General features: G+C 39.5%; 1 protein-coding gene across 1 annotated transcript in view; it reads right to left on the reverse strand.

Moving 5' to 3' along the window:
* Window positions 1-15,410, reverse strand: part of SYCP2 (synaptonemal complex protein 2) — a 2,578,701-nt gene that overhangs the window by 1,595,114 nt on the left and 968,177 nt on the right. The window contains exon 6 of the mRNA XM_044088976.1: window positions 8,435-8,633. Within this exon, the coding sequence (XP_043944911.1) occupies window positions 8,435-8,633 (199 nt within the window). The remainder of the gene's footprint in view (window positions 1-8,434; window positions 8,634-15,410) is intronic.

The raw sequence follows: 15,410 nt of genomic DNA on the forward strand, positions 1-15,410 counted from the left end.
CATTTTGTGCAAATTCTCATTACCTTTGATTCTTTTCTGACTCATTTTCATGCTCGTTTCTCTTAGTTTACTTTTACTGTTATCTCTGCACTTCATGGCTCTGAATATCACTCTCTGGAATCCCGATTCTGACACCATGTCGCTCTCCTACTTTGGACACAATAGAAGAGTTTTCATGGGTTCTGTTCAAGAAGCTTTATTTTATACAAATACATCACAATAGAAGTCTACTGACTTCAACTTAAGTAACTTATATACAAACTAACTATGCAATCATACATGCTCACACTCTGGCTGCACTCTCAAAATGGCACTGGGAATAGCACGTGCCCAGTATTTATATGTGCACGTTCAGTCCTTGATATGCTTCTTAAAGATAAAGCACATACACTCTGATCTACAATAAGGATCTTAATGAGCATGTATGATCCCAGAGAGGTACTGGTAGGATGCGTGTGCTTTTTATCCCTGTGCATAGTAAAGTACATGGCCTTCACTACACTTGCCATAGAGACAGACTGGGGACATGCTGGGTATCTCACAAGCTTCTGCCTCAAGGATACTTCAGGGGTTCCTGGATGCATTCTTGCCACATGTGAATCAGTACATCCATTTCCTGTTGTCACTTCAGGACCAAACCTAACTTATACATGACTTTATTGTGTGGCACATTTTCCTGAGGTACTCAGCACAATAGATTGCACCCATGTTGCAATTAGGGCCCCATCTGGCTTACAGTGGAGCGACACCACAGTAGGAAGGGCTACCATTCCATCAACTGCCAGGCTGTGTGTGTGATGCATAGGGGTCATCACCAACATGTCTGCCCAGCATCCTGGCAGTGCACGTGATTCTCATATCTGCCACATTGTCTCACTCTACCTCCTGTTTTTCAGGTGATGCTGGATATCCACTGGAGCTATGGTTCATGATATTAGTGAGAAATCCAAGTAGGGCTGTACAAGAAAACCTCGGTACAGCCCTGTTCCAGATGCATATTGTCATCGAGCATGTATTTGGGATGCTAGATGCCTGGATGAGTCTGGGAATGCCCTTCAGTATAATCCATCTACTGTGTGCAATCTGCATAACATGATAATGTGCCAATCTGGTGGTGAAGTGACCCATGCTGTCACTGCAACTCCTGGTTCCAGTCCTAATATGACTAGTACTATTATGACTAATGATGGCCAAAGAGCAGCTTGCGCACAGCATATGGCTGCGCAGGTAAAGAGGTGGCATCTAGTCCAAAACTATGGACCATAACATTCAAGTTAGTGTTTCCTTTTTTTGGAAAAAAAAACACAGAGTATAACTGATGCATGCAATGCTATGTATGGGCTATGCTATGTGGTGCATGGTCTATTGCCATTGTTCATCAGACATGCAAGCATGATCATTATTGAAATAAAACATGTGGATGCTTGTCTTAGTAATGTGTCAAAGACTGCACTCATGTATTCTGCAATTTACTTTTTAACTTTTTTTTTTAATTTTTTAAACTTTTTTATTAATAACTCATTGCCTTTTCAGTTAAACATTGACATCTCTGTGTAGAAGTCTAACTGTAATTGCATGAACTGCTTAGCTCGAATCACAGCAGGACAAGGTCAAACATGTCATTCATGACATCTTCTAAAGATAGGGTAGGTGAAACGGCATGAGATCTTGAGGACAGGTTGTCATGCAAGCAGGATGGTTTCTTACTGTGATGTCATGACTTACTTGATGCAGGTGATCCTACACATGCTGATTTCACAGTGTTGTGGGACCCGGACCTCAAATGAGAGGTTGCATTATATGCTGATGAATGTTGACTTGTCCTGCCTGAATCTGTTGTGTTTGTTCCCCCCCCCCCCAAGTAGTACAACTACCTTCTTGCAAAGCACTTGCAATGCAAAGTGATATGGCCCCATGTGTCCAGACAGTCCCTCATTCTCTTCCCCTTCCATAACTGACTTCTATTTGAGTCTGGCAATTAATAACTGGAAGTGGCCATGGATGCTTGTTTTGTAACAACATTATGGATCTATGTGATCATGGCATTATTCCTACTCTTTGCCATTTCCATGTAGTGCTGGAAATATGAAAGTTACATACTCACCATAATGATAGATTTGTGTTGCCTAATTTTCATCTGGTTCAACAAATGAGACTCATATCTGACTTGGATCCAGTCTTGACACTGCCAAACACATGGTGTCAGAGTTCTGACTATTCCCCTGCCCATAATCCCTCTCTTCCCCTGCCTGATATCCTCAGATTAAGAAGGACTATATGACAGTATTATTGATACCTATGCCAATTGAGGCTGAGGCTTGCAAGACAAGACTCCTCAGTGTATCACCCATTCTTTGAGGTACCATAGGTGACAACTTGGAAGGGGGATGGAGGGAGAGATGCTGAACCGGATGACAATAGGTTAACACAGATCTACTGTTATGGTGAGTACATAACGTATGTATCCAATGTTGTCCATTTTCATCTGATTCAACAGATAAGACAGACTCCTTAGCCATCGATTTCCTGGGAGGCATCAGGGAAGAACATTCCTGAGCACAACAGTGCTAAAATAGGAACATGATCTAGATTGTACATTCAATTTATAATGACGCACAAATGTGTTAACAGTTGATCATGCTGCAGCAGCATAAATTTCATCAATGAACACATTTTGTTGAAAAACTGCACAAATTACCTTACCAGTGACCTTGTTAAAATAGCTGTTATTTTTTTAGATAATGGTAAACCCATTTTTTTTATAGACAAACAGAATTCAGTTTTGACAGCAACCTAGAAAGAGTAACTTTAGAAACACCACACCCTAACTTGACTTTGGAAAAGGCAGCAAATAACTTTATTACAAACACAGCTTTCATGGTTGTTGCCAAATATAAACTCCTTCAAATGCCAAAACTTATAAAAACATCATTTGGCATAGAAAAGCAACTTTATTAGAAATTAGGAACAATGTATAAAAACCAAAAATTAACTAGCACCTTCAAGGTTCAAAAGTTTTAAACACAATAAAGCACTTAAATAGTTCATCAATCAGAACATTAATAAACAGAACACTAGAACAACAAAATGTATCAGAATGCATATGAATTTAAATGAAAACATAAAGCAAAAATAATTCACAAAAACAAGAAACAAGTGCAACCCCAAAAGGAAAACCAGTAAAAAACAAAAGCACTTGTGAAGCAGTGTATCCAGTGTAAAATAATCAATTTATTAAAAGGCCAGCAAAAAATGTAACGCTTTAACCGAATCAACGCATTTTTATTTTAAGACTTCTTCAGATAAAATTCCACATAAAACTGTTGCCTTTATACATCAGAAAAATCCACCTATCAATTATACACCATCCAATAATAGTCAAACACTCACTAAAACAAGTTACAGATTTAAAAAATAATCGCAGTATTTCTGCATAAAAGATGCTATAAATAAATAAATGTTGTATACAGTATATGAAATAAAAAAACTTGTAAATTTATAAATGCTAAAAATTGATACATATAAACATTTTCACATAAAAGATGTTATATAAGTAACTTAAAAACTTAACATTTTTCTTTATTTAAAACAGCAAAATACTCTCTTTCCTTCCATCTAGTGGCCAAAGTACAAAAATGTAGGTGGACATAAAATTAATTACCAGTACAATTCACGATACTCAATTTTGTTCTCCCAAGAACCCCCCTTAAAATCAAAAGAAACTACTTCTTTCACAAAAAACTTAAATTTTGCATTGGGGCAACCTTTCAAATGCTTATATAAACTATTTTTCTCATTCTTAGATTTTATATCATAGTAATGCTTGTACAGTCTTCTCCTTAGGATTCTTTTTGTTTTATATAGATTTGAAAAAACAGTCTGAGTAGAAGATTCTGAATAGTTATTAAAGACTCTGGAACCCCTCATTCTGAGGAGTATCTCCGTCTCTGGGGCAGCATCCAATGTAGAATCGCACATGGCCACAAGAGTTTCTTCATGTGTGCTGCTTGAATGGCTGCAGATGGGATTGTTTTGATACCACAAGTTTTGGAAATATTTTCATTCCTACAGAAGGGCCTCTGATGGGCCACAAATTTTGCCCCAACTGCAGAAAGCATCTTCCCTTCTTGTTCACTCTCCTGCAGCTTCTCTTTCATCTTGTGTCTGAACAGGAGGACTCATCAAATGAGGAACTGAAGAAGCGCACCTTGAATGTTTCTGCAAATCTGCACAATCTGAGCCAGGCCTACTGTCTCACTGTAATGCCTTTCCAAGTTGTTTGTGTTGCTCTTTTGGGTAAACTGTGAATGAATTGCATCAACAGAGTAGTAATACCTTGCACAATTGCCATCTGTGACTGAATTTCTCAAAATACATTACCGGAAAGCAACCTTTTCAATGATTCAATGGTTAATTCTGCCAGCACTCATTGAAAACAGGTCATGTGCATGAGGTAGTTAAGCACCCTAATACTGAATGTACCAGATGCAAACTCATGTGTCTCCATGCAGACAATTGCTCTAGAAATTATAATCTGTAGCTGGCAGATGTACTGCTGGGCTCTCATCAGAGGGCTCCCATTTGGTGGCTGCCATTACTACAACTGAATCTTCAAGTAAAGTCATACTACACTGAAGTCTGTCCTCAGGAAGCCAGAAAATGTTGCCTAGTTTTTTTGGGATGGGGTCTGCTACACTGAGTTTGCACCAAGCCCTTGCTATGACCAGGTCTATCATTCATTTGGACAGAAAGACCAGCCTAGACAAATGCAGGTTATCTAAAAAGCTGATCTCATTAGGAGAGGAGTGTCAACAGGCCAAGACTCCCCAGTGATTCAGCAATTTTAGGACTTTCTCATATTTGGGGTCTTATCGAGGAAACATCCCTCTGACTGAGATCCATATCTGGTGCGGGGGACTCCGATGAAGAACCAGGATACTTTCTATTGCACCTTCATTTTCTTGGAACATTCTAGAGCAGTCTCATCAGAATGCTCAGAGAAAGAGTAGTCTCCCAATGGAAGGGATCTACAATGGTCTTTTAGAAGTAACCCTTTTTGGCACTTCACCCCCCTGCCCCCCCCCCCATGAGTAAACCAGGACATCCCCACCACCTTCTCCTCTCCCCTCATCACCAGGGAGCAGGTCTTCAATACCCTGTCAAAGGCAAAAAATACAGTATCCATGGGACTCGATAACATCCCCGGCTGTATCCTACATGAACTCAGGCATGAGCTCTCAGCTCCATTATGCACCCTATTCAACTAAAGCCTGAGCACTGGCTTCATTCCAGGCAAATGGAGGACAGTCACTGTCATCCCGCTACACAAAGGTGGATCATCCACTGACCCAGGCAATTATAGGCCCATCAGCCTAACTAGCCTGATCTGCAAGGCCATGGAATGCATTATCATGGACCTTATAAACAAGGACATTGACAACCTCCAAACACTTGACTCCACACAGGTTGGTTTTGTCAAAGGGAGATCATGCCTGTTAAACTTGGTCAACTTCTTCAAAACAGTCACCACAGCCATGGACAAGAGGAAGATAGTTCACACCACCTACCTTGACCTAGCCAAAACCTTCAACACTAGTCCCCACTCGGGCGTAACAGATAAACTCTCCCACCTAGGCATCAACCCATATGTCACCAGATAGGTAGCTAACTGGCTCACTGATAAAACCCACCCAGTCAAAATAAGGAAAGTCACCTCTAGTAGTAGACCTGTAACGAGCGGTGTACCCCAAGGATCGGTCTTGGGGCTTATACTGTTTGGGATATACTTTTTTAAGGTGCAAGCCAAAAAACAGTGATCTGTGTTTAACCAAGGTCACAGATGACTGCAAGCTGGGTGCTGTCTTAAAGTCCCCTAGTGATGTGAACATCCTTCAAAAGGGCTTTACCCAAACTAATGACTAGTGCCAGAAGCATGGCCTCAGACTGAATGCCAAGAAATGCATCATTATCCTCTTTGGGAAAAATGGCATCCCCACTAATTATCACATTAATAACAATGCACTAAGCATGCAATCAGTCTTGGGGACATGGGCACCCAGGTTGATAGCAACCTTACTTTTGACCACCACATTGTCTCCATTGTAGGGAAGGCTTTCTACATGGCCCATCTCATAAATAATGGCATATCATCCAGGAATAAGGAAGTCATAACATCCCTGTATCCTTCCTTATCAGACTCATTATCGAGTACAATGCCCCCTTCGGCATGTACCTTGCCAAGCACATGCAGCAGCTGGAGAGACCACAGAGGTTATTGACTAGGAAAATCCAGTGTCTCAAACACCTATCCCATACAGATAGGCTAAAAGGCCTGTCCCTCTACTCAGTCTCATACAGACTGCTCGGAGGTGAGCTGTGTCTGGCATACAAGGCCATCTCAGACCCAGCCTTGATGGAGTTGCTGCATATCTGTCAGTCAAACTCCACTCACGCAACCCACATGCAAGGCCTCAACCTGGTCTGTGACATTAATAAAACTTGTTGGCAGGATAGATTTGTGTCCCAAAGACTCCCCCATCTGTGGAATAGACTCCCTCTCTATGTCAAGCAGAGGACCTCTCTAGCCCTCTTTAAGAAGAACCTGGATGACTGGATAGGAAACAGAAAATATACCCCTGGGATCTCACCTGTGTCCCTCCTGGACAGGGGAAACAGGTGCTGACTTTGTAAGAACATGGGCAAAATTCTTGGCTAGGCTTATAAGGGCCTCCGGGCCAATGGCCTAGTATCATCCTATGAACCTATGCAGCACACAGACTGCTATATGCCAAGAGTATACATAGCAGATGGGCACACACATACTTTGTACCTGAATTAAAGCACTATGGCTTGAATGAGCCTGCAATCTGCAGAGTTTATGACTATCTAAGCCACTGGTTTTCAGGGTCAGACAAAATTATGCCTTCAACTACTGTTCCTGCATTTGAGAGTGTTCCGTGTTCCACTAGGGTTTATGATTTGCCCCTTTTAACATATCATTTTTATTAAGTCTTTTCATTTTTCTGTTTTAGTCAGACACTCGTGCTTTATTAATCGCAGATGACATGGTTACATGGGTTACTAAAAATATGTTACTGCTATTAAGAAAATCATTTCCACACCTTGCCCAAATTAATCAATGCTCTCAAGAGTGATTTGAGGTTACGGTATGTTGCACTGAGTCATAGTCAATCAAATGACCATTTCCTCAAAATTCTTTAGTTGAAAATTAACTTACTGACTCTTCACATCATATGCAGGAGGCTTTGCCCAAAGCTTTTTATACCCCCTTACTGGCTACAACATCTTCCAACGTCACACAGCCTCAGAAAAAAATAATACATTTTGATTAAACAATAGAGCAAATGATTGGCACTGGAAAGATCATAAAGATCCTGTGGCTTTACTAAAAATGTTAGAAACTTGTAACCATGCCATATGCGACCATGAAAAGGTTCAGATATGTTAATTCAAACTATAAGACTGGGAAGTAGAATCTCCTTTTCTGAGCCATTTTGAAGAAGTGATAGTCCTCATTTTTGGCTTAATTCCAGTTTGTCTTTTTCAATCCATACTGACAATTCTCTTATTTCTGTACACAAGCTCTTGGGAACTTGCAATAAAGTACCATATCTGCTTATAAAGGAGACTTATATTGCCATATGGAAAGGGATAGTTCTTCTCTCACTTGTGCATTTTAGTGTTTGCATATTCTGTCAGCAATACTCAGCAGTTGTAGGTTTCCGTGACCATGATTTGTATAGTTAATAATCCTATGAATATATGTTACTTTACCCACCTTTATAAAGCTGTGAACCTTTTTCATTCAACAGATGGTAAATAGCTTTAAGATTATTAATTTGCAAACGAGTAACTTATTTTGATACTTGCCACTTTCTATTTTACCACATTAAGACCACAGTTCTCATTGACACTGTCAGGAATTCTTACTGCAACCCCTCTACCCCGCTCCTTTAACTGCACTCATTAGACTATTGTACAAAATCTTGTAGAATTTTACCTCAGTATCAGTCAGCTTTTCTGATTCACTTTTATTTTTCAAGCCTTATATTTTTGGGGGGATTCTAGCACTTTGAAATGTGATGACTTTAAATGGACATCTATAATTATTATTATGCTTTAGTTATCTGTGGGTTATATTTTGAACAGTTTGTATATTTTTCAGTTTTTAACTGCATTTTATTACTTAACAGGATGCAGCTAAAGAGAGAAGGACCTATTTGGTCTAGCTTAAACACCTAAATAAATAGAGATTGTAGAAAACAATTGCAGTAAATAAAAGACCATTTCTTGGCATACTTCAGAGTTGCTGGATTTAACATGTAAAGTTAGTCATTAATATCCTAAAGAATTAAAAAAAAACACTTAAAGTTCAATAAACATGAAATATTTTTAAAATAAATGAAACACTCACATCTCACTTTCTCTATTGATGTAGGTGATAATTGTGACCTCCAAGATGACTCCCATTTGTTATCATGGAAAGAACGATGACGGCTAATAATATCGCACTTTGGCTCTTTTGTTGCAATTTTCTTTGAGTTCTTCAAACTGTTGTTGCAGGATTTGTTCACATTTCTCAGAGAAATCATTTTCTCATGTCCTTGGTTTAACTAAGAGGAAAATTAGTAATACAAGGCAGAAAGATTACATAACCAGGTTACAACACTATATAGAACTACTATTTTTATGAAAACAGACATTACTTTTGTCAGCTTTCAAAAATGAACTTACCTTACGCTTTCTATCATAGGCCAGCTTCATTAATGCCTATACTAAGTGTACAATAAGTGTACACAATTCTGAGTGAATAGACAACACATGCATAACTTCCTTCTTCCTCATAATTTTAATTTTCCTACTGATTTTCTTGCAGCTTTAAATATTGAGGGGATTCATAAAAGTTACCACAACATATAGACTATGTCTACACTTAGTGTAGTCTTTCTGAGTGAGTAGGGAGAACAAAAAATGTGGTAGAGATGTTATTTCACGGATGCTCATTCAGTATTCATCCTGTATAAGTATCCTCCTATCTGCAGAAAGATTCTTAAGCTAAAAACCTCTCAACAGTCTCTGAGGGATCTGTTTTTTTTTTGTAAGATATCTTCCCTATCACAAATAACAAAGGTCACACAGACAAACCAATTAGCAAAAACTACAAGGCATACCTTGCCAAGCTAGCTTATGAGATATATGCAAATAACTCCTTAAGGACATCATGTGCTTCTAAATGTCCATGACTTTTTACTTGATTTGGATGTTGGTTGGGATATTTTGCAGATATCTTCTGTTTCTGAAGTATAGCCAAACAGTCCACTTATGCTGTGCTGACGAGGTTATAAAAAGGACAAAACATACATGCTCACAGCTAGTGGAGTTTGGCTTTATTGGCCTGAATGTATCCACAAAGGTTTAAAAAAAAGTAAAAAAGTCATGGACATTCAGAAGCCATATAGCCAGTGTCTGTAGGAGATATGGGGCCCAGCCCAGGAATTAATTTATAACAACTCATTTAATGTTAGAGAATGTTTACTGTTGGCCTCTGACTATAAGAGACATGGGGGCCAGCCCGGGAATCATACCTCTCAACTGCCCAGATTTTTCCTGAATGCTCAGATTTTTACCTTATATTTTTTGTCTGTTCATCACAAAATTTTGTTTTTATGGTAAATCACTGGCTAATTATTGAGGATTGAATTCAGAAAATGACACACAGCTGAGTTTCAGACTTCATATACATCAGAAAATTTAAGTCTATATCACTTAATCGAATCCCAGATTTTCGAACACCTTTTAGTCGAAGTCACAAATAATCGAATGGACGTTTAATCAAAGTTTTTCCTACAGCAAACCAACAGTTGGCCACCATCTGGAATTTTCCTTTTTCCCCACTACAGTGTGATCTCGGAGTTGGTATATTTAGTTGGGGGGGGCACAGTCTCCCCACCTGGGTAGGTTTTAAGTTTTATGATTTTTTTTCTCCGTGGTTGCTAGAGTGGCCTACTGTTGGTTTGCCCTAGGAAAAACTTTGATTAAAAGTCAGTTCACTTATTTGTGACTTCGACTAAAAGGTGTTCGACGAATAGGGGTTCGACGATCTGGGATTCAATAAAGTGATACAGACTTGAAAATTCATGCTAATGTAAAACCTTTTATTATATCAATTTTCTAAGTTTGTAAGAGCAATATTTAAAAATTGTCCCTATTTTTAGGCCTCTGTCTCACCATTTTTTATGGTTTTGTCCAGATTTCTTTCTCTAACAGGTTCAGAAGTATGCTGGGGATGAATCAGGTGTATATTATGCCTTTATATTGAACGTTTTTTCATCGACCCCTAAAAGTCAAATTGTCATAATAGAGAACACCCAAATGACCAAATTCTTTCCCTGGGAAAGAAACCGCTTGGCCATCCTTGTGAGTTTGCCCTTTTCCCCACTGTAGTGCAATCTTGAAGTTGGTATATTTAGTAAGGGTGTGGGGGGGGCATAGCCCTCCACACCGGGGCGGTGTGGGGGGGAGAAGCCTCCCACTTTCTGTTTAAAGTAGTGTGTAGTTCATGGTAGGGCTAGCGATTTCTTTCCCAGGGGAAAGAATTTGCTCATTTGGGTTTTCGCTATTATAAGATTTCAACTTTTATGGGTCGATGAAAAGCCATTCGATATAATGGCTTTTTGATAACGTAATATAAACCCGATGAATCTCTGATTTCCTATCCAATGGTCAAGATTACGTTTGAATAGGGTTAGGGATGGACTCTGCTTTACAAGAATGGGGAGCCTATTCCACAGCTTAGGGATCTTTTGAGTCACATATCTGTCTCTCCAGCAAGTTTTATTTATGTTGCAAGTAAAGCTCAAATCCCTGGATCTAGTGTTTCTGGTTCCGCTTGTTTTGCAGCTATGCAAAAGCTCCATCAGGGTCTGATCTAAGGAAACTTTATATGCCAAACACAGATTGACTCTCAACAACCAATAGGAGACCAAGTATAGAGAAATGGCTCTAAGGCTATCTGTATAGGACAATGTGTCAATACCCTGGATTCTCTGGGTGAGCAACCTCTTTGGGCATTTCAGTTGTTGCATATGCCTAGTCAGGTACATGCCAAAGGGGGCATTGTACTTAGTGATGGTCTGATAGGGGATGAACAGAGTGGTACTACCTGGACCTGGATGCCTTGCCCTTAATTATAAGTTGGGCAAAACAGAATTAATTTATTACTACAACTTTTGCTACGTGTTGGCTAAAGGCCAGATTACAGTCAACATATATTTCCAGATCTCTAACTACAAGGTCAAATGTTAAGGAACTCTTATGAATGGAGTAACTTGCTTGCGTAGATGTTTTCACAAAAAGACACTATAATGCACTTCTTTGCATAGAGTTTTAACCCATGGTTTTGGTGTCAGTCCTTTGTCTGTGTTAGACCCTCTTGCAGGATGTTAGTGTCAAGGGAAGAATTTATGATAGCTCCCAATTTGCAGTCATCTGTGAACTTGGTGGGCCAAAGGAGTAGATGCAAACCAGGAGTGGATCCAGCATGGACCTTGTGGTACTCCACTGGTGACCTGACGCTTGGCGGAAGTTGTCTCACCAGTCCTGCCTTCTTGGATCTTATCCATGAGCCAGCTGGCAATCCAGCACGTTGTGTAGGGATTTATGCCTGTTGAGTTTGCCCACAATACATGAGTGTGGTATTGTGTTGAATGCATTAGCCAGGTTTAGGTAGGCAGTATGCACTGTTTTCTCTTCATCCATTGCCTTGGTTAACTTCTCAACGAAGTCTACCAGGTTAAGTAGGCATGACATCCTTTGACACCATCAAACTAGGATATGTCTAGTGTTTTCAGACTGTAAATGTCTTTGATGATCATTTAAATGATAATTTGTTCCATGGCTTTGCAAATTAGGCTTTTCAGACTAATGGGTCTGTAGTTTCTGGGATCGGTTGATGGTCCACCCTTGTGAAGGGGAATAGCGTATGCAAATGACAAATCCAAACATAGTGGCGTAATTCATAAATGTATAAAATTTGTGTGATATGCTGCAGTGATCAGATTATCTAAGCACCATCATTTCTTGCAGACAGGTTTTCACTCATGCTAACATTGTAGAAGTATCTGCTGCAGCTAAGTCAGCATGTGTCAGTGGTGACCTTAGGAGTCATTTTCAGTGATGCTGCATGCTTCTGCCCTCTGTGTTAAAGAAGAGTCCATCTGTGACTGACCCACAATCACCTCTATGACAAGGATATAGCTAATTGCTACTGTAACACAAGGCAGAAAGATTACATAACCAGATTATAACACCATGCATGGACAGACACACAATACGGGAACAAGTAGACATATCCTATCTTCACATTGGGATCAAGAGACAGGCATGGACTGCCTACCCAGTGGTCATGAAAATCTGTGAAGTATTAACCATTCTTGCGTTTGACCCTTTCAGCATCTGAAATGGCACACAGTAGGAGTTTTACAGGCTTCAACCTTGCAAATTCTACAGCAGTTCCTTGATATTATGCTAATACATTTGGATGTAGATGTTTGGTTTTCACAGCCTGCAAAGGAGAGGATTGAGATTTCCGCTGTTATCATTGCTGTCAGTGTTACTATGTACTCAAGTACCAGGAGCATGTGTGGTGCCATCACTGTCAACCTATAGAGACCTGCTGACAGAGGCATACGTTGACTTGTATTGGATTATCTCCCAGTGGAAATTGTGAATATATGCAGATAACGTAAAAGTGTAAATGATGGCACATATGTGCTACTTTCACAACTGTATAACCACAGACTGCTATATGACAACAATACATGTAGCCCATAGGCACATACATACCTTGTGGTGCAGACTGTCTACCTTGCAGTTAGAAGTGTTACATAGTATCCCACAGGAATGACATGTGCCACTACTCACCTGCAGAATGCCCAAAAGTTACTTGGGCAGATGTCATTAGTCCAGCTCCCACATCCAATCCTCTGATGGGTATGATGATTTTTCTCACTGTCACCACTAAGGGCTACTAGGAACTCCTCCATATCTGTGAACTGTTGTTGTGTTGGGGATCTAAGACTTGGCCTAGACATGGAGTTTCATATCAGTGACCCTGTAACATACCTGTACCATTGTCCTATAATGACCAACCACTGCATCAATGTTCCACACCAGTCCCTACCACACCTGGTCCTGGGGTTCTTTGTCTGAGTTACCCCTGTCCTGGATACGCCTGATGTGTGCGCATAGGACTTGCAGTAGCACCTCATTCTCTTGAGTACTGACTTCTCTACACACTGACGTTCCCTTCTTCTGCTCCCATGATAGGTCAGACACAACCATGGATACATATGTGTATCAATTTTGGTATGCAGGCCAACCATGTTAACCAGCACCTTCCTTCTCACATCACACTAAAGCTTGTATGTGTGTCCTCTTTTGTTCTACTTTTAAATTTTTTCAGTTACACTGCTTTTTTATTTTGTTTTTTTCCATTTTTTATGCAGAACTGGCTGTGAAACAGGCAGTGGTGTGGCAGCAGCCTTCATGCTCTGCACCAGCCAAAACAGCAAACTACTGAGTTCCCAGCAGTCCCTGGAGTTGTCTCTCTAAAGGATGCTTAATGTCATCTTGTGAAAGGTGAATTCAAGGTCTTGCTGTTTCCCACTTTTAATAAATAGTAGAAAGCTGGTGGAACCAATTAACCCAAAAAGTACAAATAATAAAAAATATAGGCACTGTTATTTATTACATAAACAAAATAGGTAAGCGCTTTTGAGGCAATCCTCTTCATCAGACAATACAGAATACAAAAACACAAGATTTAAATAAAACCAACAACCAATAAAAACACATCTTAAAAATCAGTGTGGTAAACCTCTTTTTTCAAAAGAGGTTTTAAAGAGACGGCACTATTAAGGCCAGGGGGCAAATAAGCCTTAAAGTCAATAATCCATCTCAGTTCAATGTATTCAGTCTCATTATTAATATCACCTTCTCTCAAACTTTTATTAATTCTTTGTAAAACCGAAAATGTAAACCATGTTGAACACCAAGATCTGACACATGCTTAGCCAGTGCATTCGTAGACTTATTATTCCGTATGTCATTGAGATGTTCCATCACTCTGTCCTTCAACATACAGTTTGTTTTACCAATATAGAATGCACTGCATAAGTTACACTTAGCCAAATAAACAATATTCTTAGTGGAACAGTCAGCATAAAATAAAAACTCTATGGGCTTCTGGTGTACCGGGTGCATAACCATACAAGTAGTCCAGATATTACCACAAACTTTACAGGCTCTGCATGGATAAGTGCCTCTACGTTGTGAAGCAAATCTCTCACACGTACTATTGTGCTTGTAACACAATCTCTGTTTCAAATTTTTATTGTTCCTAAAACTGAAGCTGGGTGTGGATCCTATAACACGACTGATACTAGGATCAGTGAACAAAATAGGCCAGTTCTTTTTGATTATATCACATGTCCTACTGACATCACTAGAAAAAGTTAAACAGTCTATTTACAGTCTGAGCATTTACCTGTCCTACATCTTGTGCATTGACTGGATACCCACCAGAAAAATAAGGCTTAGTCCTGTAGCCATCAAGGGAATCAACTTCCTCTACAGCTTTATCAATATCAAATGTTTTGTATCCCCTATCAATGAGATCTGTGGTCAGTCTATTCATTGCTTTCACAAGATCTTCCCTGTCTGTGTTCAATCTCCTACAACGTAATACCTGATTCTTGACTATATTCTTGGTGATATGTCTAGGATGCATACTGGAGCGATGAAGAATATTGTTCTTCCTATGCATCCTAGTAGAGATGTTACCTAACATGTTCTTATTCACATTAGCATCCAAAAAGTCTATCTTACTCTTTGAGCACTTAAGGGAGACAGAGAGGTAAGAGGGGGTATTCCCAAGATAATTCACAAACTACTTTAACTGTAGTTCATCACCTTGCCAAGAAAAAAGATGTCACCCACAAAATGTTTGTAAAACGTAATGTACTGTTTGAACATATCAGAGCAAAAAAACATATCTTTCTCCCATTGGGCCAGTACAATGTTGGCATACGTATTTGCACATGCTGTGCCCATGGCGACTCCTACTTTCTGGAGAAAAAATTCTCTCTCAAACAAGAAAACATTATTCTCCAAAATGAAGTCCAAGAGGGCACAAATCATGTTCACTTTGGTGTTAGTAAAGCTACTTTCCTTAATCAAGAACTGCCTAATGTTCTCAACACCCTCATCATTGGGAATAACTGTGAACAACGAGTTCACATCAAGCGTCACAAAAAACACTTCACTGATGCCTATACTCTGTCTGGGTTCAGCCCAAGCATATAAATGTTCTAAGAACTGTTTACTATCCT

This window comes from Protopterus annectens, chromosome 12.part0 (genome assembly GCF_019279795.1).
Source record: "Protopterus annectens isolate FY-2018-M chromosome 12.part0, PAN1.0, whole genome shotgun sequence".
In the NCBI taxonomy this organism is placed as follows: Eukaryota; Metazoa; Chordata; order Ceratodontiformes; family Protopteridae; genus Protopterus; species Protopterus annectens.